General features: G+C 45.6%; 2 protein-coding genes across 2 annotated transcripts in view; one reads left to right on the plus strand and one right to left on the minus strand.

Moving 5' to 3' along the window:
* Positions 1-1,348: 1,348 nt before the first annotated feature.
* LRIT2 (leucine rich repeat, Ig-like and transmembrane domains 2) lies at positions 1,349-5,509 on the plus strand. The gene is made up of 3 exons (XM_032191138.1): positions 1,349-1,461; positions 1,784-2,565; positions 4,692-5,509. The coding sequence occupies exons 1-3, from the start codon at positions 1,349-1,351 to the stop codon at positions 5,507-5,509; spliced, it is 1,713 nt and encodes a 570-aa protein (XP_032047029.1).
* A 6,464-nt stretch (positions 5,510-11,973) lies between these two features.
* CDHR1 (cadherin related family member 1) overlaps positions 11,974-25,285 on the minus strand; it is a 43,161-nt gene continuing 29,849 nt past the window's right edge. Inside the window, exons 13-17 of the mRNA XM_032191732.1 lie at positions 25,004-25,168; positions 22,807-22,874; positions 19,976-20,204; positions 18,791-19,045; positions 11,974-12,525 (exon numbers count right to left, since the gene is read on the minus strand). Coding sequence (XP_032047623.1) covers positions 11,974-12,525; positions 18,791-19,045; positions 19,976-20,204; positions 22,807-22,874; positions 25,004-25,168 — 1,269 coding nt within the window. The remainder of the gene's footprint in view (positions 12,526-18,790; positions 19,046-19,975; positions 20,205-22,806; positions 22,875-25,003; positions 25,169-25,285) is intronic.

Raw genomic sequence — 25,285 nt, forward strand, 5'->3', positions numbered from 1 at the left:
CCACTTGTAAACTGGAAGCCACCAAAAAGTGCTGCAACGGTCCTCAGCAGTTTCTCTACTGGTTCATTTTGTTCACTTTTATCCTTGAATTCAAAGTGCCTGCTCATTTGAAAGCTGCAGAATCAATCCTATATCTTCTTTAGGCTTACAGCAGCTGCACTAGTGCATGTTCCCTGAAAGCCATGTATGGATCTAAGCTGTTGTGCTATAAATATTTTTCTATCCTGGTCCCATAGGTTAGAGGTTAAGTAGGTTCAGGCTAATCTTGACTTGTGACCCAGCTTCACAGATATTGGCACTGAGGTTAAGCCCTTTTCCACAACTGGCCTCTGCCTTTTGTGGGTTGTGATGCAGCCCATGCACACTAGATGGCCCCAGGAGAACACAGTGATGCTTGGAAATTCTACCGGAAAACTGCTATTTTCGAATTAAAAATAATAATAATAATAATAATAATAAATATATATATATATATCTGGTCACGCTAAAGTCCTTCTCAAGAAATTATTTAGACTGAGTTTTTCAGGGTTACTGAAGGGCAATTGGCATACATCTTATAAGGGAACCCTGAGAACTAAGAACATTGAAGTAGCACTGCTTTTATACTTACACAATAAAGATGAATGTCATAAATAGTCATTCCTAAGAGAAGCCCACAGACTGGCTATAGCTAGGTTGCTGTTTTCAGTACTAACATGTAAGAATGGAGATACCAGTGGGGAAAAAAAAAAAAAGAGAGAGAGAGAGAGAGAAAATAAAATTTGTTTCAGTGGAAAATTAGTGCAACGTTTCCATGACAGAATGACTAATGTTGTGTAGGTTTCTTACGCACCATGTCTAATAGTAAACCCTGCAAAGAACTGTGAGCAGGTTTTGGGGCCTGACAGATTGTACAATAAAGCACTAAGCACTGCCAAATTACAACTGTGACGTCTGGCCCTTAATGTGGTTTTCTGTCTTGATGAATGCCATTAAAATATAGGAGATTGAGTGAGACTTTGTAAAAAAAAAAAAAAAAAAAAAAAAAAAAAAGAGTCTGCTTGTGTGGACTTGGAATCAGAAGTGGTTTTGGCTTCAGGACCATGTTGAGATTCATTCATATTAACATCCAACTAAATGCATCTGTCAAAACCCCCAGTGCTGAGCAGTAAATGCCAGGAGTGGTCCCAGGGGTGATTTTTAGCACTTCGACACAGACTGTGTACCATACTACATGTCTTCTTTAGGGTCGGGTCCCCAGCAGGATTTATTTCTGCGTCAAGGAAGATTACAGCTAATAGGATTTGCTTCTTGGAGGCTGTTGGCATGTTTGGTGCAAACCCTGCACAGTGCTTTCTTAAAGGAGAATATGGACCCTATTATTCGCCACATTTTTCTTCTTCTTCTGGCCTTCCACAAGATAAGCACTTCATTTTCATCTTGTGTCACAGGATGCTCTTGTTCTCAAGACAGTTTCGGAAGGTAAGAAAGCTAGTTACCCTAGATGTAGCATCAAGCAGCTTGGAGATTCCCAATATATATTTGCAGCTGTGGTGAGGACCAAAACCAAACAGATGGCCGCATGATATTCCGCTGCTAATACTTGCATATTACTAGCTTGAACATATAATGAGATCTCTTTTATTATCCTGGGATATATAGTTGCATATGTAGCAATTTTTAACACTTACTTAATTGTATTTGTGGGAAAAATGGGTGTAAAACCAAACTGAAGGATCAATGTATTGCTTATGTTAGCCATATACATGGTATGTGACCTGGAGAATTGTGTTTTCCTCTTTAGGAGTTTACTCTGCATGTCTGCACTGCTGAGGAAGATCCCTGAAAACATCCCTCAAGACATACGAAAAATTAGAATAGAAAATTCTCACCTAACAGAATTGCCTCGCAGGTCATTTGCAAACGTTAGTGCCTTGGAGTATCTCTGGCTCAATTTTAACAACATCACAGTGATGCACATCAAGAGCCTGGAATACCTGCCGGCTCTGAAGGAGCTGCGCTTGCAAGGGAACAAATTAAGTTCAGTGCCATGGACAGCATTTCAAGACACCCCAGCCTTGAAAATCCTGGATCTGAAGCACAACCGGCTGGACGTCCTTCCAGAACATGCGCTCCGCTATCTGCCCAACCTGACCTATTTAGATCTATCCTCAAATCAGCTTACTGTCATATCCAGGGATGTCTTCTATAGCTGGCCTATCTACCAGAGAAGCCAGAGGGCGGAGGGGCAGTTAGAAGCTATTTCCAATGCTGTCCTGGCCCTTCATGACAACCCATGGATTTGTGACTGTCGCCTGCGGGGATTTGTCCAGTTTATCAAGTCAGTTGGCCCACCTATTATTCTGATGAATTCCTATTTAACTTGTTCAAGCCCGAAATTCAGGGCAGGGAAATTTTTCCATGAAGTGGAGCTCAACAGCTGCATGAAGCCACAAACCTCAGCCCTTGACACCAACCTGACAGTCCCTGTGGGGCTGAATGTCACCCTGACCTGCTTTGTGCAAGCCAGCCCTTCCCCAGCTGTCTGGTGGACCTATGCACTCAAACTTTTAAGAGCATTTAATGGTAAGCAATGCTTTTTTTTTTTTTTTTTCTTTTTTTTTTCCCCTTAATTTGCATTTTGCTGTTCAACTAACATAGGTCTTCAGGCCATCTAGTCACCACATCAGTTCTCAGCCCCTATGGAGCATCACAGTTAGTGTGGTTGCAATAATCCAAATAATCTTAATCATCCTAGTGGGTCAGACAGTGTGTCTAAGCATGTCTGACCAGCACGAGAAAAGCTGCTTCATGCGGGAAATCTGTCAAAGATGAAGGGAGCAAGTCCTCGTTTTCATGCAATTATTTTGTGATATGTGGATTTTTATTAATAGCTCTTTCATCATGACACATGATGTAAGAACTATCAGTAGTGTCACAGCCATACAAATATTAAATATGTAGTTATCTAGACATGCATATATAGAGAATATATAGTATATACTATGTATATATGCACACTTCTTATATATGTGTGTGATATAGACAGGCATATACACTCTATATACATGCTAAATATATACACTCTCTATATATATACACTCTATAAATATATACACTCTATATACATACTATATATTTTTTCAGGCGTGTGTAGGAACACACACAGACACACACACATACACAGACACAGACAGACACACCATACACAAATGACACACACACAAGACTGACACGAATGATGGACACACACATGACGTGCACATGCATGTACATGCACACACACACACATTTCTAGCCTATTCCCATATGTTTTCTCGAGAAATATCCATGCAAACCACAAAACCCTGAAGCTACATTGCCTGTCCATGCCCACTCACATTCTATGAGCAAACTAGATGACATTTTTCTCCATAAAACACGCTAATTTGTAATTTGTCTGCATTACGGAGGACCTCATAATAGAAGGACTTTTCCCTTTCTCCTCGTCCAGCTGGAGGTCGTTGTCCCCCCCCCCACCCCCCCCCCAGTTATTTTTGCTATGAACAGTCAATAGGGCAAGTTGCTATTTTCATAAATTCAAAGCTAAGAAGACATGCTACACAGATTATGTGTGTTCCTAATAAGCCTGCTATCTCAATAAGATAGCATTACCTGTTAATCTTGGTCTGCATTTCAGCATTTTAGCAGCACTGGTGCATCTTTCTCTGGCCATGGTATGCCCAGGCTTTTTATTTTCATGGCCCTGCTTGGGTAGATTCATAAGGTTATTGGCTGTTTCATACGGTTATTAAAATTACATTTTGCTTCCAGCCCACTTCCTGACAGCCATGTGCCTTTATTTTTTTATTATTATTTTTTAATTTTTTTTCCTCCATAGCTTCTTGAGAATGAAAATTTTCAATATCCAGCCTAATAGAGGCTGGAGCATATGTCCAAAATACAGAGGTGCCTTAGGGGCTCTACTTGCTTTCTTACAGCCTGAATGTGCCAACAGCAGATGGCACCTGGGCGTCTTTCTCCCTGCCCTGCCTCCAGGCAGGTGTCTCCAGGCATTTAGGGGCTATGAGGTAAAGCGAATAGCACTGCAGGTTAGAGTCATAGAATGTCCTGAGTTGGAAGGGATCCATGAAGATCATTGAGTCTAATGCCTGACTCCACACAGGGCAACCTAAAGGTTGAACCAGGTATCTAAGGGCATAGTCAAAATGCTTCTTGAACGCTGGCAGGCTTGGGGCCATGACCACTTCCCTGGGCTTGACCATCCCCTCAGTGGAGCACTTTTCCCTAACATCTGACCTTCCCCAGGTGCAGCCTTGAGCCAGTCACTTGTCCCCCCCAGACCGTATGTACATCCAGGCTGACACTGATCCAGGTGCAGAATCTGGCAATTGCTTTTGTTAAATTTCATAGAGTTGGTCATTGCCCAGCACTCCGAGCTATCGAGCACTCTGTAAGGCCTCTCATCTCTAGGGAATCGATGGCTCCTCCTAGTTTAGTATAGTCTATGAACCTTCTTTATTGCCTCTTGGCCTGGGTAACACTTCACCCATGAGCTCTGTTGGGCTTGGTGCACGCCCACACACCAACTCCCTTTTCCCCTGGACAGGCAGATGCTGCTCGGCCCCCTCACCTTCACCCCTTTCTGGGACAGTCTTGGGGCTGCAATGTGACCACCTTGCCCGCTGATTCAGCTCCCCTCTGCCCCACAGTGTCCACCCAGCCCATCAGCGAGGAGACCGTCCGCTCCGAGCTGCTGATCCCAGCGGCAGGGCCAGCAGATGCCGGCAACTACACCTGCACTGCCACCAACTTCTTGGGCAATGCCTCGGTGGCCATCGCCCTCCACGTAGGCACCCCGCCAGCCTCTGTCCCTGTCCCAGGCTGGGCCCCTGCTGCCCCTGCAGAGCCAGGCGCCCACGTGGAGGTGCGCATTGCCAAGCAGACAGTCTACGGCATCACCCTGGAATGGTTCGCGGCGGCAGCGGTGGCAGAGCCAGGGGAGACCTGGTACACGCTGCTGGTGGGCCGCTATGACACTGCCCAGAAGGACGCCATCTACATCGGCCCTGGCATCAACACCTACTCGGTGACCGACCTGCTGCCTGCAACCAAGTACGAGGTCTGCGTGGCCATCCGCAACCAGGCGCCTCGCAAGGGCCAGTGCGTCGTCTTTGTCACGGGCAGCGACGTCAGCCAGCTGGAGCAGCGCGAGAAGCTCATCCACATCGTCGTCATCGTCTGCGCCATGGTGCTGGCCGTGCCTGCTGGCATGTACGCCTGCACCGCTGAGGCCCGTCCTGGCTGCCTGACACGCTGCCCCACTGCCTGGCCCCACCGCCGCCGTGGGGGCCAGCCGCCAGCCGCAGGCAGCAAGGAGAGCACACTGGACAGCCTGCCCGCCGGCAGCCAGGACGGGCTCTGCCACCCCGAGGGTGGCCACAGCACCCGGCGGCCCCCAGCCCGTGAGGAGCCCGAGCGGCCTGGTAAGGCCCGGCCACCCCACAGGAACAGCGCTGACCTCTACTAGCTCGGCCTGTGCTTGCCTGCAACTGCGGGCACGTGGCCTCCATCCTGCTGGCTTTTTTGAGAAGGAGCAGTGAAACTCCCCATGTGTCACAGACCTGGGGCATGGTGGGGTGCACGGCCAGCATACCCAGTGGGCTCCCAAATCCCCAGGCCTGGGGGCCTTAGGGTGTGCGGCTGCACCCCAGCACCCCCAGCAGTGCCATGGAGCAGCACACACACGTTGAGGTGCCCTTGATCGACCTGAAGAACAACATCACCAAAATCCTTTGTAGTAGTTGCTTAGGAAATGTTTTAGAGCTACTACTTGATGGCTTCAATCTGAGATGAAAGGAAACAAGCATTAACAAAAGTAACAAACCCAACAACCAAACAGAAATGTGCAGCAAAAGGTCAGCGCTGCCTGCTGCCTGCACATGTGCATCTTATTTTTAAAAAATATTTCTTTAGCTTTCCCAGCCAGGAATGTGGTTGATGGGGAGGTGTGTTTGCAGTGCTGGACTTCTGTTGGCTGCCATGTGGATGTGTAATGTCACAGCAGTGGAGGGTTTCATGGGTTTGTTTTTTGTGGATTTGTTTTTTGATAGGAATGTGTTTTGTAATAGGGAGGGAAGGGACTTTTACCTGTGTCCAAAATATGTAGCTTAGATGACCAGTTTAGTTTACCACATAGCCACATGTTGTGTTCAAGATTAAAGTAATTGGGAGCGATGCCCAATTAGTTGTTGTAAGTCTGGTTGCAGTCAGGGTACTGGAATATCACTATGACAGATGCACGAGTAACGTAAGACACCCCCAGTCTAGTTGCGTTCCATGAACTACCGTGGCCACACTCCAAGAGTTTGGGTGTGCTCAGTGAGAACTACCACAGCTAGATTTAATGAATAGTGCAATTTATTAAGCAACAGGTACACAGGTTCTTTGGATTGCCAGTGATAAATTCAGTGTCTGCAAAGCAAATACAAATACCAAAGTTCAAGTAACTCAGCCTGGCTGTAAACGCGTTAAAAGGTATAAAGCAACTCTACAGAGATGTCTGAGTTTCCCAGGGAGGCACTTTTGGTGTAACCAAGTGTTCAACTCTTACCCAAAGGCATCCCAGTGGTGGGAGGGGAAGAGAGGCTCAGCCTGTCAACCGATCCCAGAAGTCAGAAGGTATCCTTCATGATGGTATCTTCCGTAACATTCTCTCTCCCTTAGGCTAATTTATATCATTTTCTATCTTTTAGGTGGAGCTTGAGTGACTCTAGTCATGCATATCTTTGTTACAATTGGTGCAAAATGTTCTCTCTGCTTTAAAATTATAGACTAGAAAAATTTTAAAGTGCAAACATGTGAGGCATGGTTACACCTTGAAGGCAGGTAGCTTTTGGGATGGAGGTGTGTTTTGGTATTATAATGGGCAATATTCACCAAAAGGACAGCATTTTGTCAAAAACATAGGCCATTGGTCCAGGGTAGCAAATGTGCAGCTTATCAGTTCCAGTGTGCACAAGAACAATCAAGTTCCCATCTTGTCACAGAGCCTGGCCACAGTGTCCCCACTCCACTCCACACTCTGTATTGTTCCTCTCAGAGGCAGCACACCAAGTACACCCCGCATGACCAGCATCTAAGATTGGAGGCCTAGGGAACCTCTAAGGTGCTGGGGCGCTTGGGGTCAGCCTCCTCTCACAGATAACTAGTGACAGGACCAGAGGGAATGGCCTCAAGTTGTGCCATGGGAGGTTCAGGTTGGAAATGAGGAGACATTTCTGCTCAGAAAGAGCAGTCAGGCACTGTGATGGGTTGCCCAGGGAGGTGGTGGAGTCACCGTCCCTGGGGGGTGTTCAAGGAAAGGTGGGACGTGGTGCCTGGGGACATGGTTTAGTGCATCATACTGATGGTAGGGACATGGTTGGACCAGATGATCTTGGAGGGCTTTTCCAACCATAGTGATCCTGTGATTCCATGACGCTGGGCCTAACCCCTGCCACTGGGACAAGTGGCTGCTTGCACTGAGCGGGCACATCCCTGGGGCAGGGGCCAGGGTTTGGGAGCTGAGGAGCCACCGCTGCGCCTGCTGCCAGGCTGGGCAGCCAGCCAGGTGCTAACCCCAGACACAGGCGCACTGCCGGCACAGCCTGCTGCTTCAACATCAAGGCTTGCCACCTTGCCAGAGGCAGAAAAAAACAACAAACATATATAGGAGAGCAACTGGCCCAGGCTTGTAGAGCAGCTACCTTTTGGGGGGATAAACATACTTTTTTTTTTTTTCCCCTTTCTTTTTGGCCTTGTTCTTTTCAGCACAAAGCACATGGCTGACAGACCCACAGCCCTTGTCATGTGTGTTGTTAGAGACCTCGTCAAAAATACCAAACCAGAGTAGAAACCTTGGCTATAGCCAGAGATAATGACTACCGCGACCTTTACTGTGTGGCAGTTTGCCTTTTTAGTTGTGTTTTGGCAACAAAAGCTATGCTTTGTTGTGTATTTTCCATGCTGCACAGCCTCAGGCCCCCTTGTTTCCTTCCCCAGCACCTGCAACTGCTGCAACTTACTGTGTGGCTTTTAAAAAACATGTTTTGTTGATGCTTTTGATGTTATATGTAAAGAGGCTTGTTAGTGTGTTAGTGTTAATGTGACACAACAAACACAACTGATTTTCACAATGTGCAATGTCCTCTGCTTCATTTTTGTTCTTTTACTGTTACAATTTGCAAAAAAACTGAGTGCTGAGGAGCAATGGGCACCACTGCAGGGAAGGGCAGCTCCAGGCCCTCCTTACCTGTGCTCCCCCAGTGAGGGCCCCTGTGGCCCTTCAGAAGCAGCCAGCCCAGTGGGGTGACAGCCATGGCCTGGAGAAACCCCTGCGGGGATGGAGAGCACCCAGTGGGACGAGCTAGTGCCTCCGCTCCTCATCCAGCACTCGGCGTGGTGGCACACGGCGCTGCCATGCTGGGAGCCTTCAGCTTGGGGGCTGAGCTCACTCTGGTGATTAAAGCCAAGGCGCTGAGGCACTGAAAGTGCCGCTCCAGTGTTGGCAATGCTGCTGAGAGGACTTCTGCTTGATGCAGTCAACCCCCCCCCCCCCCCCCCCACCCAAGGTAAGACTTCCTTTCCTCTTCATGCACAAATATAGAACTTTAAAATAAAACCTGACTTCGTGACCTTGCATTTGCTACGCAAATGAAGACAAGAAGTCAAATAAAACCTTCCTAACAACCGTCCTAACACAAGCTCACCGTAAATGAGTGGGGCTCCCTATCTAAACAAGGGTGAGAGATGGAATATCAAAAATGAGGCAGGCTGATTATTTCCCACCACTGCAGCCTGATTTCTCAGCCCCTGGTTCAGAAGAGGAACCCTTTCACAGCGCCCTGCAGGAAGGAGGGCACTCTGGCTTCCTGAGCCAGTTGGAGGCGGCAAGGAACCGCAGCTGCTGCGGGGATGGTCTGGGGGCAGACCGGGGATGCACACAACAGGGAGGGAGAATCAAGGAGGCTGAATCACAGCGAGGACATGGCCTGGGAAGAACAAAACCTCTGATGACCATGCGCAGGATGTGAGTACTTTATTGCATGCCCGGTGAGTGCTGGCATTGAACCAAAACCTGCTGCTGGGTGAGTAGCATGCCTGCCCCAGGGCTGTGCCACAGCCGGGTGCTGGGCATTTCTGCCGTCCCTGGCAGTGGTCACGCAGCAAGCAACCAAAAAGGCATCTCTGCCAGCAAAAATACACCACGAGAAGAATAATTTGTATTTTTTTTTTAATTTATAAAAAAAAACCAAAACTCTGAAGTTGAAGTACAAAGTAACTGGAAAAGTCTCACAACATAGTAATAAAACAACTTTATTCCCTCTTAAATATAATCTCTAACACTAAGCCTGTAATTCCTGCTAAATCTCACTTAATTGAATGGTTTTTACAGGCTTTCCTCATCCGAGAATGACCACTAAATACTGGCTTCAACACGACATCAGGAAAACAGTAGTATGGGGAACAGATCAGAAGCCTTTGGTGCCCCCATGAAACATTGCAGAGCCTGCAGGAGACACAGCCAGTGAAAGGAGCCTGTGGGGCCGTGGGTGTGGGACCGGGGCTGAGCAGCAGTGACAGGAGCTGTGTGTCCCCTCCCTCCAAATGGCTCAGGGCCGGAGGATGAGGTGGACGCAGTGCACAATGCAAGGGCCTGGGAGCCAGCAGCAGGGGTAAGCAACGGGCCCTGAGGGAAGGCGAGAAAAGGGTGGAGAAAATGAAGACCAAGAAATGAAAAGGAGCCATCGGCACCAACATGGGCTGCCATGCTGCCACGCCCCTCCATGCTGGGCCCTCATCACTCCCCTGCCACTACTGCCTCTGCTCCCTGTGAAGCCTCTGCCTGGTTCAGGGCACGGCCCTCAGACTGCACTGTCCTTACCAACAGTTCTACAGCTGCACGGCTCCTCACGCAGCTCCTTGTGCAGTCCCATACCAAGGGGCCACCTCAGAGAAACGTTCAAGCGTGCATTTTATGTGTGTTGCTCCCCACACCCAGCAGACTGCTGCTCCTTGCTGCTCTGCAGCCTTCAGTCCCTGACCTGCGCGGAGATGGGGCTGAGCCCTGACACACTGCGTGCCCGGAGAGCTGGGCCCAGTGGCTTGCGCTGCGAGGAGACCCAGCGCAGGGGCACGGCCCAAAGCCCGGCACCACCAGGGCTGGTGCCAGTTTATGCAGCAAACTCGGGGCAGCAACGGGCCCTGCGGCCCCTCTCAACTGCAGCTCCTGGCTCAGCCCGTGGGCGACAAGAACCACAGTCACCCTCTGTTTGCTGGGTGGAGTAAATGGAAGTTAAAAATAGAGGATTTTTCTCTCTGTTAGTAGGTGATGGCTCATTGAACCAGCTATCTGCTAAGGTGATGAAACCCTGGTCCGGCTGAAGGAAATAAGACCAGCTAATGGGGTGAAGGAAAAGGAGCCCCAGAGGAGCAGGTCCGCTGGTCCAGCTGAAATGACAAAAAGCAGCTCTCGAATGAACACAGCATCCTGTCACTTAGGGTTTGCTCCCCAGCCTGATGCTCATGGTGTCCATCCACAACAGCAAACCCACGGCAGCCGGTACAGCTGCCTTACGGGGTCAGGGCTTGGGCACAGGGTGCTGCTCCCCAGCTAGGCCAGTGCACACTGCCTTCTCCCCAGGCGACAGGAAACAGCCAGGCCCAGCTGAAAAACACCTCCTCAGAAACGAACACAAGAGAGAAACTGTGGGGAGGGCCTGTAAAAAAATCTGCTCTGCCTTCAGTGCCTTTTTACTGTCACCTAACAGGAAGAAATTGTCATCCTCCCCACACCCTTTCCAGTTAGCTGTTGCATAATTCAGTCAAAAATGCTGCTAGGACAAGCCAGAATATTTTATGGAAACTTCCTTTTGCACTCACCAGTCCCTGGAGCAAGCTAGGAGAGGTGATGAAATACATTCCCTGACACCTCCTGCTAGCAGCATAAAAAAAAACACACAAGTAATCTTTCCAGACACATTCCTGACCGACATATGTGACTTTCTAGCACTTGTCTCTATTTTTCACTTATAATTTTTCTCTCGCCTTTACCTTACCTTCCCTGCTGCTTTAATCAAGTCCTCCTGCTGACCTGCCTCTCATTAGGAGATGCAGTGTCGGAAGGAGGCAGTATTGAGCGAGTGCTGCTACTGAGTTTCTGTGCTTGCATCCTGGCCTGGTTGGTCCTCCCATCCCCTGATTAGCAGGCAAGTCCAGGGTGGAAGCGAAGCTCAGCATCATGCCAATGTGCTCTGGCAGAATCCAGCATAAACTGCAGGAAAATGAAGAACTTCTCCAAGCCTGCCTGCTTACCTGCAGGATGGGGGGTACCGAGGCCGTCAGCACATCGTTCTGCCAGCTGCTACCCTGCACGTCGTGCCCCAAGGGCAGCAGGCACCAGCTATGTGCAGCCCCCTCCCAGCGTGCCGTGCCGCTGCTCCAGGAGCCCCGCACACCAACCCTGGTGCCACAGCCAGACCAGCATCTTCAACGCTGGGCCTGGGAGTTGAGGGGGGGTTTCGGGCACCTCAGACCCCCGTGCTGGACCAGACGAGAAGTGGCATCTGCCAGCGCCTCGGCTGCAGAGCACCTTGATGCAGAGCAGGACTCCAGCTAAGGGCTTCCCAAACTGGGGCAAGCTGAGCTGCTGGTTGCTTGGGGAGACTGCCTGGCGCAGGGGCATAGTACTGAGCACCCATCAGACAGCTGCAGGGTGGAACCAGCACTGGGACACAACACAAAGGAAGTGCAGTCCTAGCTGGGCATGGACCACAGCGTTTGGTACAGGTGGGGCAACTTCGTAGTATGTCATACTTTCAGGAGGTGAGGGGGACTGTCGGAGCAAGAAGCTGCTCTCAGTTCACAGGGTGCTGACAGACACAGGGAGGACCACGGCACATAATACATCCACGCACAGCCACAAGGTGCAGTCTCTGGGGCTGCCGAGAGCGCCTAGATGTGGGGCTCGCCGATAGCCGCGTTCCTCTTCTCAAATCTCATTTTGAGCTCTGACACTAGGGCATTGTGGGCGCTGCTGTGACCTCGCTTCTTCAGCTGCTTATTGATGAACTTGGGGGTGAGGGAGCCGGACACGGTTGGCACCCGCCACCCTGGGGCATCCCCGCTGGAAGCCAGGGCAGGGGGTGGCGGGGGCATGGGGGCGGCTGGTGGCACGGGGGCAACCTGGACGTTGTTGTTGCTGTTCTCGTTCTGCAGGCTCTGTGCATCATCCTCGACGACAAACTTCTCTGCGGCATTGCTGGGCCTCTTGAACTTCAGCCACTCCATCCTCACCGTGCGGGACGGCTGGGGCTGCCTCTTTTTTATGATCCTTCTTACCGGCATGATTTTGTTGGAGCGCTTATTGCGCCAGAACATGGCAGTAGAGATCATGATAGTTATCAGCACCATTATGCCCATGACACCAGCTAGCACTCCTAAGGCTTTCATGGGGTTATCTTTAGTTTGCATCAAAAAGGCGGCCATAGGCCCTTTGTGAAGAGTCTGTAAAAGAGTACAAAGAAAACACATGACTTACTCTGTGGGACAGACAGCGACCTAGAAATTTCATTTGTCCAAAATATGTGACAAGCAGGGGCCACTACTGGAAGTTGTCTCTAAAGAAAAGTGAGAGTCAAAGAGCCAGTCCAGCTTTGCACAATTTGGAGCAGGAGACTGGGCAAGCACTGCAGTGTTGAGAGAAGGATGGTGGTCAAACACAAAAGCTTACAGGAGTTTTACTGCCAAATTAGGGCAGATTCCTGCTTATCACCACAGTGTTTGTTTAACTTGCAAGAACTGAGCAAGAAAATAATTGGCTCCGGGATCTGCAGCTGTATTGTTGTACTATATGTCAGAAATAATTTCCTAGGAATAATAGCATTGAACCCAAACAGAAGTTTATGAGTAGAAAATGATCTTTTGAAAACAGCCGCAGGTGATACGGTGATGCAGTTTATAGGACCATTACTGAAAATGGCATTTAAAAGATTATGAGAAAACTACGCTTTATAAAATTACAGTGTACAAATGAGTAGTTAGCAGGTATGTGCTGCATTCTGTTTTCAAGTACTCTTTTACAGACATAACAAAACTCTTTGAGGTAAGGGACATGATTAGAGCTAAAGAGCTTTGTTTTCAGAAATAAGAAAAATAAGCAGTGACGTAAGCTACATATGGCATATTAAGGACAAATGAATGACCAGTTCACTATGCAGCTTAGCACACTGTGCGTCTCGGAGGTCCCCGTATAATTTTGCGGATTTTGCTCTGCGGGTAGAGCTTGGATCTTTTCACACTTTTCCAGTATATGATGGTGGAGATCACCATTGTTACAGAAATGGTGGAAAGGACGCCACTCATGCAAATTCCAAATATCGTCCATGGACGCTTCTTGAGGCCTAAAATATAGGATTTTACCCTGGACTTGATCTGGAAATGTCAAAAATAAGAGAAACGGTCAACCCATGCGTGGTTGTATTTGAAAGAGGTGAGTATCTGTTATATATACAACTAGGGAGCTAGGGTGAGACGCTTATGGAACGGATAGCATGGAAAATAAAGGGAGCTGAGTGTCTTCACTTCTGTATTTTCACAACCTACCTCAGGCACATTATACAAGACCGTTGTTCCCATAATCTGAATGTTTCCTATTGGCAAAGACAAATGGGCAAATACGTGCTATTGGAAGTCATGGACTACTTTACCTTACAAGTAGGGACCGATTTTTTTGTTGTTGTTGTGCAAAGTTTTCCCATTATTCAACGAGCAACAGACCTGAGCTAGAAAAAGCAAAGCAGCCCACGACTGTCAGAGCTTGGATTCAACATCAGCTTTGCTGTTGTGCATTACATAGATATTGTGTACTTAAATTCCATCAGATGGCAGAAATTCTATCCTAGCTTACCTTAACTTCATGTGAAAATCTGATGAATTAAGTGTCAGACAAACCCTGCTAAGTAGTACATGACCTGAAATGAGTCCACTTATAATTATGAGTGTTGTCGAGATCTATTCTGTAGATTGCCATAGACGGCTACATAATATAGAACTGACATGAGAAAGATGACATATACTTAAGATGATGCTATATAGATCAGTAATAATTATTTGACTAGCTATTTGCAAATCTTGAATAAATGAGGTTAGACAGAAGTATGTGTCCCATGTTGTCAGTGTACAACGGTTCCAGGTTTGAGAACTGATGAAGATCATATGGTGAGTTTCAGAACACAGTTTCATTCAACTGCCCCTCATCTAACTAAGTTTGATACTTGTTCAGAGCTTCCAGGTATGAAGAGATGATTAATACTGAAGCTAAACCCATTAATAGTTAGCTGATTCAGCCTATGTTCTAATTACTGGGATGCTACTATACAAGCGTTGCCTAGAATAAGCCTTGAATGAGAACTGCTCAGTGATGTTTGCATAAAAACATGCGGCATTTTGTAAGCATACAGTGGTAAAATTGCTGTTTGTTGTGGGCATGACATTTGCAGGATAAATGGGAAGAGTGATTTGCAAAACAAGCCTGGAACGTCATCATCTTAGCTGTCCTGCAGACAGGCTTATGGTAAGTGCATTTGTCACCAAAAAGCTTGAATATCCTGTGTCATCCCCATGACCCAGTCAGGTAATGCAGAGTCCAGGTCTGAGAGCGGTTTGAGCACCCTCTTACAGTCAAAGCGTGGGAGCATTTGGACACTGAAGTTTAAGTACCTTGTCTCTGAGCACTTCCCTGCACAACCAACGTACCTCCAAGGCACTGCACCATTACCAGCAGTGCGTCAGAACTGGGCCATCAAATAGCGCTGCTTGGTAATTTATGTAGCCGGTATTTTTTCCCTAGGAGGCACGTTGCATTTTGGAAAGTGCTGATTTTTCTTGAACAGATTAAACAATGGCAGATGCACAATGAAATTAAAGCTGTAATGGGAAACACTGTCATATTTCTGGGCCTAAACACGGAAGAAATGCTCTGTTTCACAACAGCCATCAGAGGAGTTAAAAATACCACTGCTCACAACAGATAGTGTTCTGATGGTTCTTCTGCTGCGATTTCACAGCTATAATGAGAACCAGAGAAGGGTTGGCAGACAGTTCAGAACTGCGGCAGAAGTTTGGAAGTAGCTAAGCTGTGTATCAGCTTTGAGAAAGGGGATGTCCAATCCTGGGACAAGAATGCAATTAAAGAGATTAAAGCAACCGTTTGGAATAAAACATGCCGTGAGCTATTCATCATTTAACACACACGTGTGGTCCTGGGCTTCTCATGCAGAAGCCTTGCAGCCATCTGTCCCCTGCAGGGAAGCTCCTCAGCCAGCATCCCTTCAGTGTGATGAGGTGCCCAGCTCTGCACCCCTGGGACTTGCCAGCTTTTGAGGGGCCGGTCTCCAACATTGACACGTGCCTTTGAAGCTGGTTTCATGGACTCTGCACTGTGCAGCTTCAGGACAGGTATGACTCTGTGACATGGACCTTATTCTCACCATCCTTCCTTCACAGTGGCTTTCTCCTCAAAACCCCAAGTTTACCAAAGAAGATGCTCGTGTCTCCTTTTGCTACTGAAAGGGCGACTTCCTTCCTTCACTTTTTACTCTTCTGCTACAACAGCCTGCAGCGTGCAGACATCCACACCTTCTGGCAGCTTCTCAAGAGCCTTTCATATTGCGTGGTCTGCAGCACGCAGAACGAGTGGGCAGTGCATCGTCCTGAAGTTGGACCCAACAGGAGCATGTGGCTGAGCTGTTTAAGCATGGGAGCAGCTAAGGCTCCTCAGCTATATTTAGAAGTCTCAGTAAGCAGGCGAAGCTGTTAAGAGCCCAAGCCATCACGGATTATAGACAAATCAGGTTGTGTCAACTTGAGCAAGTGCATCTGTAAAACAAACCACTGGTTGTGAGGAGCCCACTTCCACGTTTTTAGCATTTCTTGGGTTTTGCCTCAGATTAGACCTAGCCTTGTTGCAGGGATGGTTGCAGAGTGTGTAAGAGAGAAGGAAATACACCTTCTGTGAGTTTGTTGAACCTTTAAACCAGGGGAATGTACTCATCAGGTATATTTAGAAGTCTAAATCAGTGGCCAAAGCTATTAAGAACCAAAGGTGTCACAGATTATACTCTCTAAATGTGGACTAAAGCTCTGGGCTGTGAAGAGCTGTAAATAAACGCCCCTCTATCCTAGCAGGACCTCAGCAGAGTCACGAGGAGGCAGGGGGATCCCCCATCAGGCCAACCCTCAGGATCAGGACTGGGGGATCAGCTACCAGTGAAAATTGCGTGCAGCAGGAATAGATTTTTTGAGTGACATTAGGGTGCAAAAACCATGGCTTTTTCAGCATATGCTTCTTACTCTGTTGAGAAAGGATAGGAGATTAACAAATGCCATTCAATACCAATTTCCATAAAAACAGACTCGGTTAAATTAAAAGGCCTCTGGAATTTTTTATTGCTATATTGTTCCAACAGCAAAAGGTCCTTTTGATGTGCAATACTGCTGAACTTAGCCACAAGGCATCTATCTCGAAGGGCACAGCCTCGCGCTAATTGCAGTGGTAAATGTTAATCAGAAAATATGCCTGTTTAATTACTTGGTGTGATTAACACTGCGGGAAACCTCTGGAGGATGCATTCAAAAATATCTTCCTTATCCAAAATCAGTAATACATAAATACCCACCAAACAGCTAACTAAGAGAGACTTTGTGCAGCTGGAGCATGAAGGATGACATGTAGATTCGTAACAGTCAGAGAGAGGGAGGGAAAGAGAGTGCACACAACGTGCCTCTACCAAGAGACTGCTTCCTGCACAGAGCGCTAGCAGTGGCTGTTGTGCCTGGGACACTGGGAACAAGCAAGAGCTTCCTGCACCACCACGGTAACTCACCCACACGGAAGCTGGAACTTCAGTGCTTTTTCAAGGAGGTGTGATGCTCTCGGGTAAAACAAACAAACAAAAAAACCACAATGCAAATCATTACAATCAATGAAAGAAGTAGTGGAGAATTGTGCAGAAGCTTACAGAGGACATGACGTGAGATTAGTGCTGCAGGTCCTGCTGAAGAGACATACTCAAGTGCAGAGAGGATACTTTTGCTATTTCAGCATACGTGCTAGGACTTGGCAGGGAGAAGAGCATGGGAAGGAGGAATAACTGTGTCTGAGAAGAATCCAGGTCTTCAGAGCCCTCTCTGTTTCCCCTTTACACTTTATTAAGGGGGAGCTCCCTCACTTCATGCACACCCAGGACAAAAAGGAGCAGAGAGATGGGAAGACAACTTCTTTTCATCATGTGCTTATGTTACTTCACACACTAGAAGGAAATCCAAGAAACTCTTCATCCCAATGCACAAGGTGCTCTTTTTTTTTTCTTCTAGATATCCTTCATCAGCCCGTATAGAAGGAGGAAGCCCCGGTTCAGGGACATAACTCCCGCAGCAGAAGAAGTGTGGGTACTCCCACTCTCCTTGACATCCCTCAGCCCTAGCCCCACACTAACAGATTGGTAAACAGCTTGTCTGTGTACCCCGGAGAGGGGAGGGAGAGCTGGGGGATATGGGGAACCTCCATTTCCATCTCACCTGCACTCTGGGGCCAACAGCTGGGGATAGTGCCTGAGGCCACCTGGTGCCCCTTGTGAGCCACTTATGGTGCAGGGCGAGCCTGGAAGGCAGGCAGTGAGGGTGGGCTTTCCTGCTGTTGGCTGCGAGTAGAGATTCTTATTTGTTGCATAAAACCCACCAAGACTTATGGTTTCCATTGGAGAAAGAGAAAAAAAGAGAGAAAGCCAGCTGCTGTCTGCAGAAAGAGATTTGCATCTTTGCCCAGTACGCATCTGGTCCAGAGACCATCACTCTAATGATGTGTTTCTCATCTACCATTTCCTTCCTGCTGGTACCTACTTAAAGGCATAGCAAGGCAGTTACGATAAATAAAAATCACACAAGCATGCACTGCTCAGCATAAATTGCTGCCTGTCCTTTGGTGGATGAAGAAGTTGGACTACCAGGACACTCTCAACATATGTTTGCTATCTTTTAGAGTGGTCTTTTGTCTGCTAATAATACTGCAATTATTAAACTCACATCCAAATTTCTATTTACTTAAAGCACTTCAATAAAGTTTGCTCACTTTTCCTATGTCACTCATTTGACTTGCAAAAAAAGGTCTAATATAGTTCACTCTGGCCGCAGTTACTTTCTATTAAATTTTGGCAAGGGGGAAAAAAAAGATTGTTTTCTCCTGAATGTAAACAAAAGATCAGAGATTTACCTCTACTCTCGGGAGCCTATAGTCCTTAATTCATATCTGTCTCCAACAACCAAATGCAAGAAACTCATCATTAAAGGTCTGCAAGGCATGTCCTGTGAGGAGCAGCTGAGGACACTGGGTTTGTTAAACTTAGAGAAGAGGAGGTTGAGGGGTGACCTCATTGCTCTCTATAACTTCCTGAAGAGGGGAAGTGGGGAGAGGGAGGTGCTCATCTTTTCTCCCTGGTGTCTACTGAGAAGATGCACGTGAATGGCTCAAGGCTGCGTAGCAGAGGTTCAGACTAGACATTTAGAAAAACTTGTTTACCAAGAGGGCAGTTAGATGTGGGAACAGGTTTCCTAGAGAGGTGGTTGATGCCCTGTGGGTGTGTTTAAGATGCATTTTGATAATGCTTTTAATGATAGAGTTTAACATCGGGTCAGCCCCAAAGTACTCTGATAGTTGTTCTTGATCAAGAATCATCCCAGCACTGTTTAGGATTTTTCTAAAATATTTGCTTACCTCCTCTGTGATATCAATCTTCAGAACTGCTGTGGTACTGAAGGAAGGGGAGCCTCGGTCTTTGGCCTGCACCACCACTGACCATATACAGTCCTTGTTCTTTGTAATGTTGTGGATGATGTCCAGAGAACGGATATAGGATTTCAACTTGATTTCCCCAGTGCTTTGGTCTATATCAAACACGTTGGCTGGGTCTGCTTGCATGATGGAATAATCAACAATGTTGTTGGGTTCTTCTGCATCTTGATCTATAGCCTGGTTGGGGAAACGTAAAGAACAAAGATGTTATTGCTTTGCCTGAAGATAAAACTCTAAGTTTTTGAGCATTCACTTCTGACAACATCCATGTGGTAATTTTTACTGACTGTTTTTGTCTAGTCTTGGAAACAAACTACCCTTTCATGGTACCAGCTATGCACCATTTTCTAATGACAAATAGCAGGGCTAGAGTTCTTTTTGTATAAATGATTTCTATTCAAGATTAAAGGGAAGAAGATGAAAAGCAGAATCATAACCTATCTGGAGACAGTAAACAGCCTGTCGCTAGGGACTTTCTCCCACAGCAGCGGGGACAAATGTTGAAATTAATAGAGAACAATGGGATTAGCTCCACACTCACTAAGCTATAGCTGCCTTAAGTTTTTTGCTGTGGTATTTATTCTGTTAGTGTTGGGTGTTGCATAATCAGGCTTGACTATATGCATTCAAATATGTGTAACATCGGATGTTCTGCTCCTTTGCCTGCAAATTGCTATTGCAATGTTTTTTAACCTCCTGTTCTGCACTGGATCGCTATATATAGTTCTACAAAGCGAAGGGAATGAAGTTGTGTGGTTGAGCAAAATGGCAGGAAGGTTAAGCATTCAAAACCCTGTACTTTCATTCATTCATCGTGCTTGGGCTTCTTATGATCACTGTATAATCCAGAATCCTCCACCAGTTAATGGTTCAAATACTGTAACGGAACTTTTTCTTCTGCCTATAGAAATTATTTCTCTTTCTCAGCAGTCTGTAAATACTACTGTTCCATGCTTTAATCCATTTGTTACGTACAAATGGAAGTGCAGAATAAAGCCTCAGGAAAAGCCAACTTTCAGGCATTCATCGTGTTCCCTGAGCAATAAACTGCATAGCTGGGGCTTTTCCAAAGCACTCTGCTTTGTGACACGCTGTGTTGTTTCTCACCTCTATCTTCACTGGTGACCCGATGATCATCGTCTTTTCCTGGATGTTTTCATTGAACTCTGGAGAGTGATCATTGACATCTAGCACAGTGATGAACACTTCAGCCAGGCTGTACTTCCCATCTGTGTCCTCTGCTTTCACATAGAAATTATACTTTGAGTTCACTTCAGCATCTAATACAGCCCAGGGCTGGGTGTAAATTATACCTGTTGATGGGTGGATTAGGAACCTGAAAAAAAGAAGCACGGAGAGATTTTGAGGTTTATTTATTTATTTTTTTTGGTAACCTAACATGTGTTTATAGCCTGGGGCAAAGGTGGGTTCTAAACACTGAAATACTGTGCTCAAAGATCAAAGACTGGTATTCTTCACCTTCCTTCTGTCAGGCTGATGTTTCTGAATCATTCACTCTACCTATCTTTGGTTTGTTCCTTTAGGCTTGAAAACCACAGACTGCGATGTGAACACCACAGTGTCTGGTGTTTTTCTATTCATTGTGCACTAGCCATTTTAGCTGCATTTTCTGTTAAAGGCTTTGTCCTAAATAAATGCCCAGCTCGATGGCCTTCCTCCAGAATAATTTCTTCATGTTAAAAAATTAAGGAACTGCCTATTTGTTCAGTTTATAAATACAACGTATTTGATAATGTCCTGAATAAATTAAAAATGATTGATATCTCCTCAACAGCTAAAGGAAGGTTGCTGAATATCATGTTTAAACTCTTTGCTTCTCAGAACGGGTAAGAAAAATGGCTGCTCTCAAATCCCCAGAAGTGCAGGGCACATTATGTCCTCCAAAACTAATCACTTTTCCACAGACTGGCACTGGGATGGAGAGGGTGTTCAGATTTATCTGTAGCAAATTCACTTCTACACATTTGTAATTACTGAGACACTATCAAAAGCGACGTGCGAAAGCTCAGATTTACAGAGAAGATACCAATGCAGTGTCTTTTGTTAAAGGACTACCAACATAGGCTCCAAACAGTAGGGTTTTTAACAAATGAAAGGTTTTGTATATCTCCTTTAATTAGTTTAAAGGATGACAAAATATTTTCTGTATCTCAACTGTGAGCGTAATTGAGAGTGATTATAAAACATGCACTTAGTAATCCAGAATCATCAATTGTTAGCATTACTCTGTTAAATACAAATACAAGTCTTGATGAAAGCCAGGACCTGGAGGTGGAAAGAGCTGTGCAAACTCTTGGTAGGAGGCAGTGCCTGTGCTGAGTGCCTCTTTAGTGCCCAACCCAGTCTCACCACACAGACAGAACTCTCATCATTGCCATTTTAGTGGAAGAACAGAAGCAGTGAGATGTGAAGAGACTGTAGCAGTGCACCCCACTCCCAGCGTCACTTTGGATGGAGAATTACTGACGTAATGGCTATGTCTTCAACAGCTAACACTATTCCTCTTACTCAGGTAAAACTCATCTTTCTGCTAATGCAACTGCATTTCCACTGATGCAACCCTGTGATGAAAAAACATGCTCCTAATTGAAAATCTCAAATCTATGTTCAGCATATCTGGAGGTTCAATGCTTAAGAAATCAATCCAGCCTTGGAGCGCCATGCCAATCTGGCACAAGCAAAAGAAAAAAAAAATGTATTTAAGAAGGGAAAAAGTGCCTTTGCATCCTTATTTCCTCATTCAGTAGCATAAGAAGAGTGAGCCTGAACATCCTCACAACTCCAATCAGAAGAAAGTTGCACCTACTTTTTTTTTTTCTTCTTTAATCCTTTGTCAACAACCTTCACAAGCTTCTTTGCACCAGCAGCTACACTTTAAATCAGAGAGGTCTGCCTCTATGACATGACCTTTGCCTGCTTGCCTCTATGCAGTCTGCAGATAGCTTAAAGACTTACTGAGCAGCTCAGAATAATCCATCCTGGAAATGCTCCCCTATGTGTACCCTTCTAGCTACAGAAGAAGTTCACCCTTAACATCTTGGATTTTGGACTTTGATTGTGCCTCATAAATGGCTTTCACCCTAACAAGAGGAGTTCATCTTTAACTCCAGGGGATAATGTAAAGAGAAAAATAGATTCTGCTTATTCATTTCCAACTTCTGCCCTGCAGCCCCATCACGTCCAGGAGATGCAGCTTCCAGCAGCTATGTCTGTGATGGCTGGTGCTAGGCATGGCTGGGAGCCCCAACTGATGGACCACAGGAACTGCTGGGATGGAAGCAGTGTAGGCAAAAACAACACACCAGGACGTTCTTACCCCCACACTGTTCCCAAGGCAAGGAGAAGCCAGGCATCGTTACAAAATCAAACAAGTAATGGATTCCCTTCTTCCCTGATGTAGGGCTGCAAGTTTTACATATATATGATGCTTTGAACATCCAGTGCAACTGGCCTTGAAAACTAAAGTTTATATCTTTGGAAGTCTTGACTTCTTTGATTTATTTTGGCAAGAGTTCAAACCAAACTATTTGTACAACTGTATAGAATGGTAGGCGAAAGAGCAAGGAATTTTTTTTTCTCCCAGAATTGACTTTTGACAGCTAGACCAAAATCTCCCATTTCGCTTAGAAGCATTTTTCAGATGGTGATTAAACAGATCCTGTGTACTGGTACTTCAGCTGCCTTATATCTCTTTGGGGACTTGTGGGTAAAATTCCATGGGTTGATGAAGCAGATGTTTAATGATCACATTTTTTCTGTTTTGTTCTTTTTTTTTTTTCTTTTTTTTTTTCCCCCCACAAAGCTCAAAGAACATGGCATAAACGTCCTTGGAAATGAGCAGATCAAGAACAAGCCTGCTCTTTTAAATTCTCTTTAATACTCTGCTTAAAGGTTATTTAATTTTATTTTTTACTCACAGATCTGCTCCTGTTCCATAGATAGAGTACTTGACTTCTCCCCAAAGCCCTGAATCTGGATCTGTAGCCTTAAGAAAAGAAAATAAGAGAGTCATCCTTTACGAAATTGCAAAAAGATGTGTGGCCATTTTTCTTTGAAAAACAAGTCACTTAAAAACCCAAGCTCCCTCCTTTTGTCAGAACATTTTTAGGGGGAAACCACACAATTATGCACCTAGAAAACAGCAAAATCTAACACACAGAAATGTCACTGGGTGTCCCAATTAAGCTGCTAAGACGTTGCCAGTCTCCTGGCCAGGCTGGTGCCCAGAGGCTCTAGCAGGGAGAAAGCCACTAGATGGCTCTATTCATTGACATTTAACACATCTTTCCTTTAAAAGAAAAGGAGCCAATCCCAATGACACAAGCTGCCCACTCTCAAGCCTTCCTAATTATCAGTTTAGTATTAATGTATATTCCCTGGCCAAAATTACTTACTGTACATAGAGGATTTTTTTTAATATTCTGCTCTTTTAATCAATTCTGTTTAAAGTAACACGTAACAAATACTGAAAACTATCCATAATATTTTAGCTTTGCTTATAAGATAATCACTCTTGTTCCTGTGTGACTTTTAGTAACGCAGATGGCTACAACTGTTGATATCTTTGTTCAGGATTCTTGTTGGCTTCCAGTCTTAGCTCAGGATTTGGAAAGCTACTGATTTGGTGATAGTAATTGCCATAAGCCCGTTCCTTTGACAGCTCTGAGATGCTATACTGTACCATTGTATCTGGCCATCTAAATTCCTGGTGGTCGTGGTTAGCTCACTCATCTTTCTGATTAAACATTTGTTACTTCTTTTGAAAACTAGGACAATGTCTTTGATTCCTGCATGGCTATCAACCTTGCTGATAAGTGTTTTAAGTTTCTCTCACCCCATAATTTTGACCACAGTCTACGTTGGTACTGCCTAACTTTTCCTGAAACATTCTGTACACTTGGGATTTCTGCCAGAATAGTAGTTCTGGGTACTCGGAGAATCTCAGTTTGTGAAGTATATTTGTGAATCTGGGTCAAACACTGAGTTGTTATCACATGAAAGTAAATTTTACATGGAAACTTCAGCTACGCTATATATACCTTGGCTTAGAATGGTTAGTTTCACTGCTTTTTACAAAATTTTTGTAAATTTTTTTTTTCTGCCCACCTCATAGAAATTTTTTAATTCACCTTGTTGCGAAGACAGTGATGTTTGGAGTCTGTTCTCTACAGCATTCCTATTAATTTCCTCTAACAACCATTTTTGTAGTGTTTATATTCCTTTTCCTCTTTCATTCTTCCAGCTCTAATATTTGCCTTTTGCACTTTATTATGATAACTTCATTTCCTTTGTGATTTGCAGACAGCCTGTGCTGGAGATCTCTGGCAACCTGCCTCCATCACCCTTACCTCCAAGGCCTCTCTCTGCAAAGTGACTTGCATCACCCTCCGATCCCCATGTGGCCAGGAGCTTTGTGACATGAGACATGTTTCCAGTCCAAGCAGCTGCACTAATGGGGTACAGCTTGCATCTAATGGCTGGGAATGCTTCTCCAGCACAGGACCCATGCAACACTCTGATTTTCCCTGATCTTCTTTCTATGGAAATGTGAGCAGAGGAAAATCTGTAAGCGTATTCTTCCCACAGTGAGAAGATACTTCAACAGGGATCTTTCTTTCCCAGCTTTAAGCATTTTAGTGTTATATTCTTGCCTTCATTAACTGTCTAATTATGCATTTAGCAGCCAGATTCCTCCCAGGAGGAGGAGACTTATACCTAACTAAGCAGGCATCTTGTTTTCTTTTTACTCGTACTTAAGCAAGCAAATCCAGTAAATCCAATTCCACTTAGCCAGAACCAAAGCTTTCTGCTGGACATTGATTTGACTGGGGCTTTCTTAGTACTCACAGAACATGTGATCTGTCTTAAAAGCAGATGGCCTTTAATTAAAAAAAAAAAAAAAAAGAAAAAGAAAAAAAAAGTAAATTTGTTGTTCTGAAGAATGCTTGCCTACAATTTTATTTTATTGGAACATGTTTTGTTGATTCTGGAAAGGAACTGGAGATGAATGGTAAGATTTGTGAGGTGCCATTGTCTACTGTTTTTAAGGTATTTGAGCTGTCTCCATAAATAGCTAGAAAAGAGAGCATTTTCTTAACAGATAAATAAACTTACAGTTATAGCAACTACGTTTGAGCCTCCTGGGGAGTTCTCAGGGATCCTGGCAATGTAGTAGTCAGAAGAGAATTTCGGGACATTGTCATTGGTATCCAGTAAGCGTAACACTATGTCAGCTGTTGAGCTGAATCTCTCTGGTGTGTTCACCTCTATTGCAAGAAGCTAAGAAGAAAAACAAAACCAGAAAATTACTACAAAGCTGATACTACTACTTCTTAAAGGAGTTTCATAGTGGAAGCCTTGAGCTTCAGATGGTAGAGAAGGGCTGCCATGGTGTCT

The sequence above is a fragment of the Aythya fuligula genome, chromosome 7, assembly GCF_009819795.1.
Source record: "Aythya fuligula isolate bAytFul2 chromosome 7, bAytFul2.pri, whole genome shotgun sequence".
NCBI lineage: Eukaryota > Metazoa > Chordata > Aves > Anseriformes > Anatidae > Aythya > Aythya fuligula.

Coding starts and splice junctions, on each gene's coding strand:
- LRIT2 (XM_032191138.1), top strand. CDS start 1,349: ATGGACCCTATTATTCGCCACATTTTTCTTCTTCTTCTGGCCTTCCAC. Junction 1,462..1,783: donor TCTCAAGACAGTTTCGGAAG/GTAAGAAAGCTA, acceptor TTTCCTCTTTAG/GAGTTTACTCTGCATGTCTG. Junction 2,566..4,691: donor ACTTTTAAGAGCATTTAATG/GTAAGCAATGCT, acceptor TCTGCCCCACAG/TGTCCACCCAGCCCATCAGC.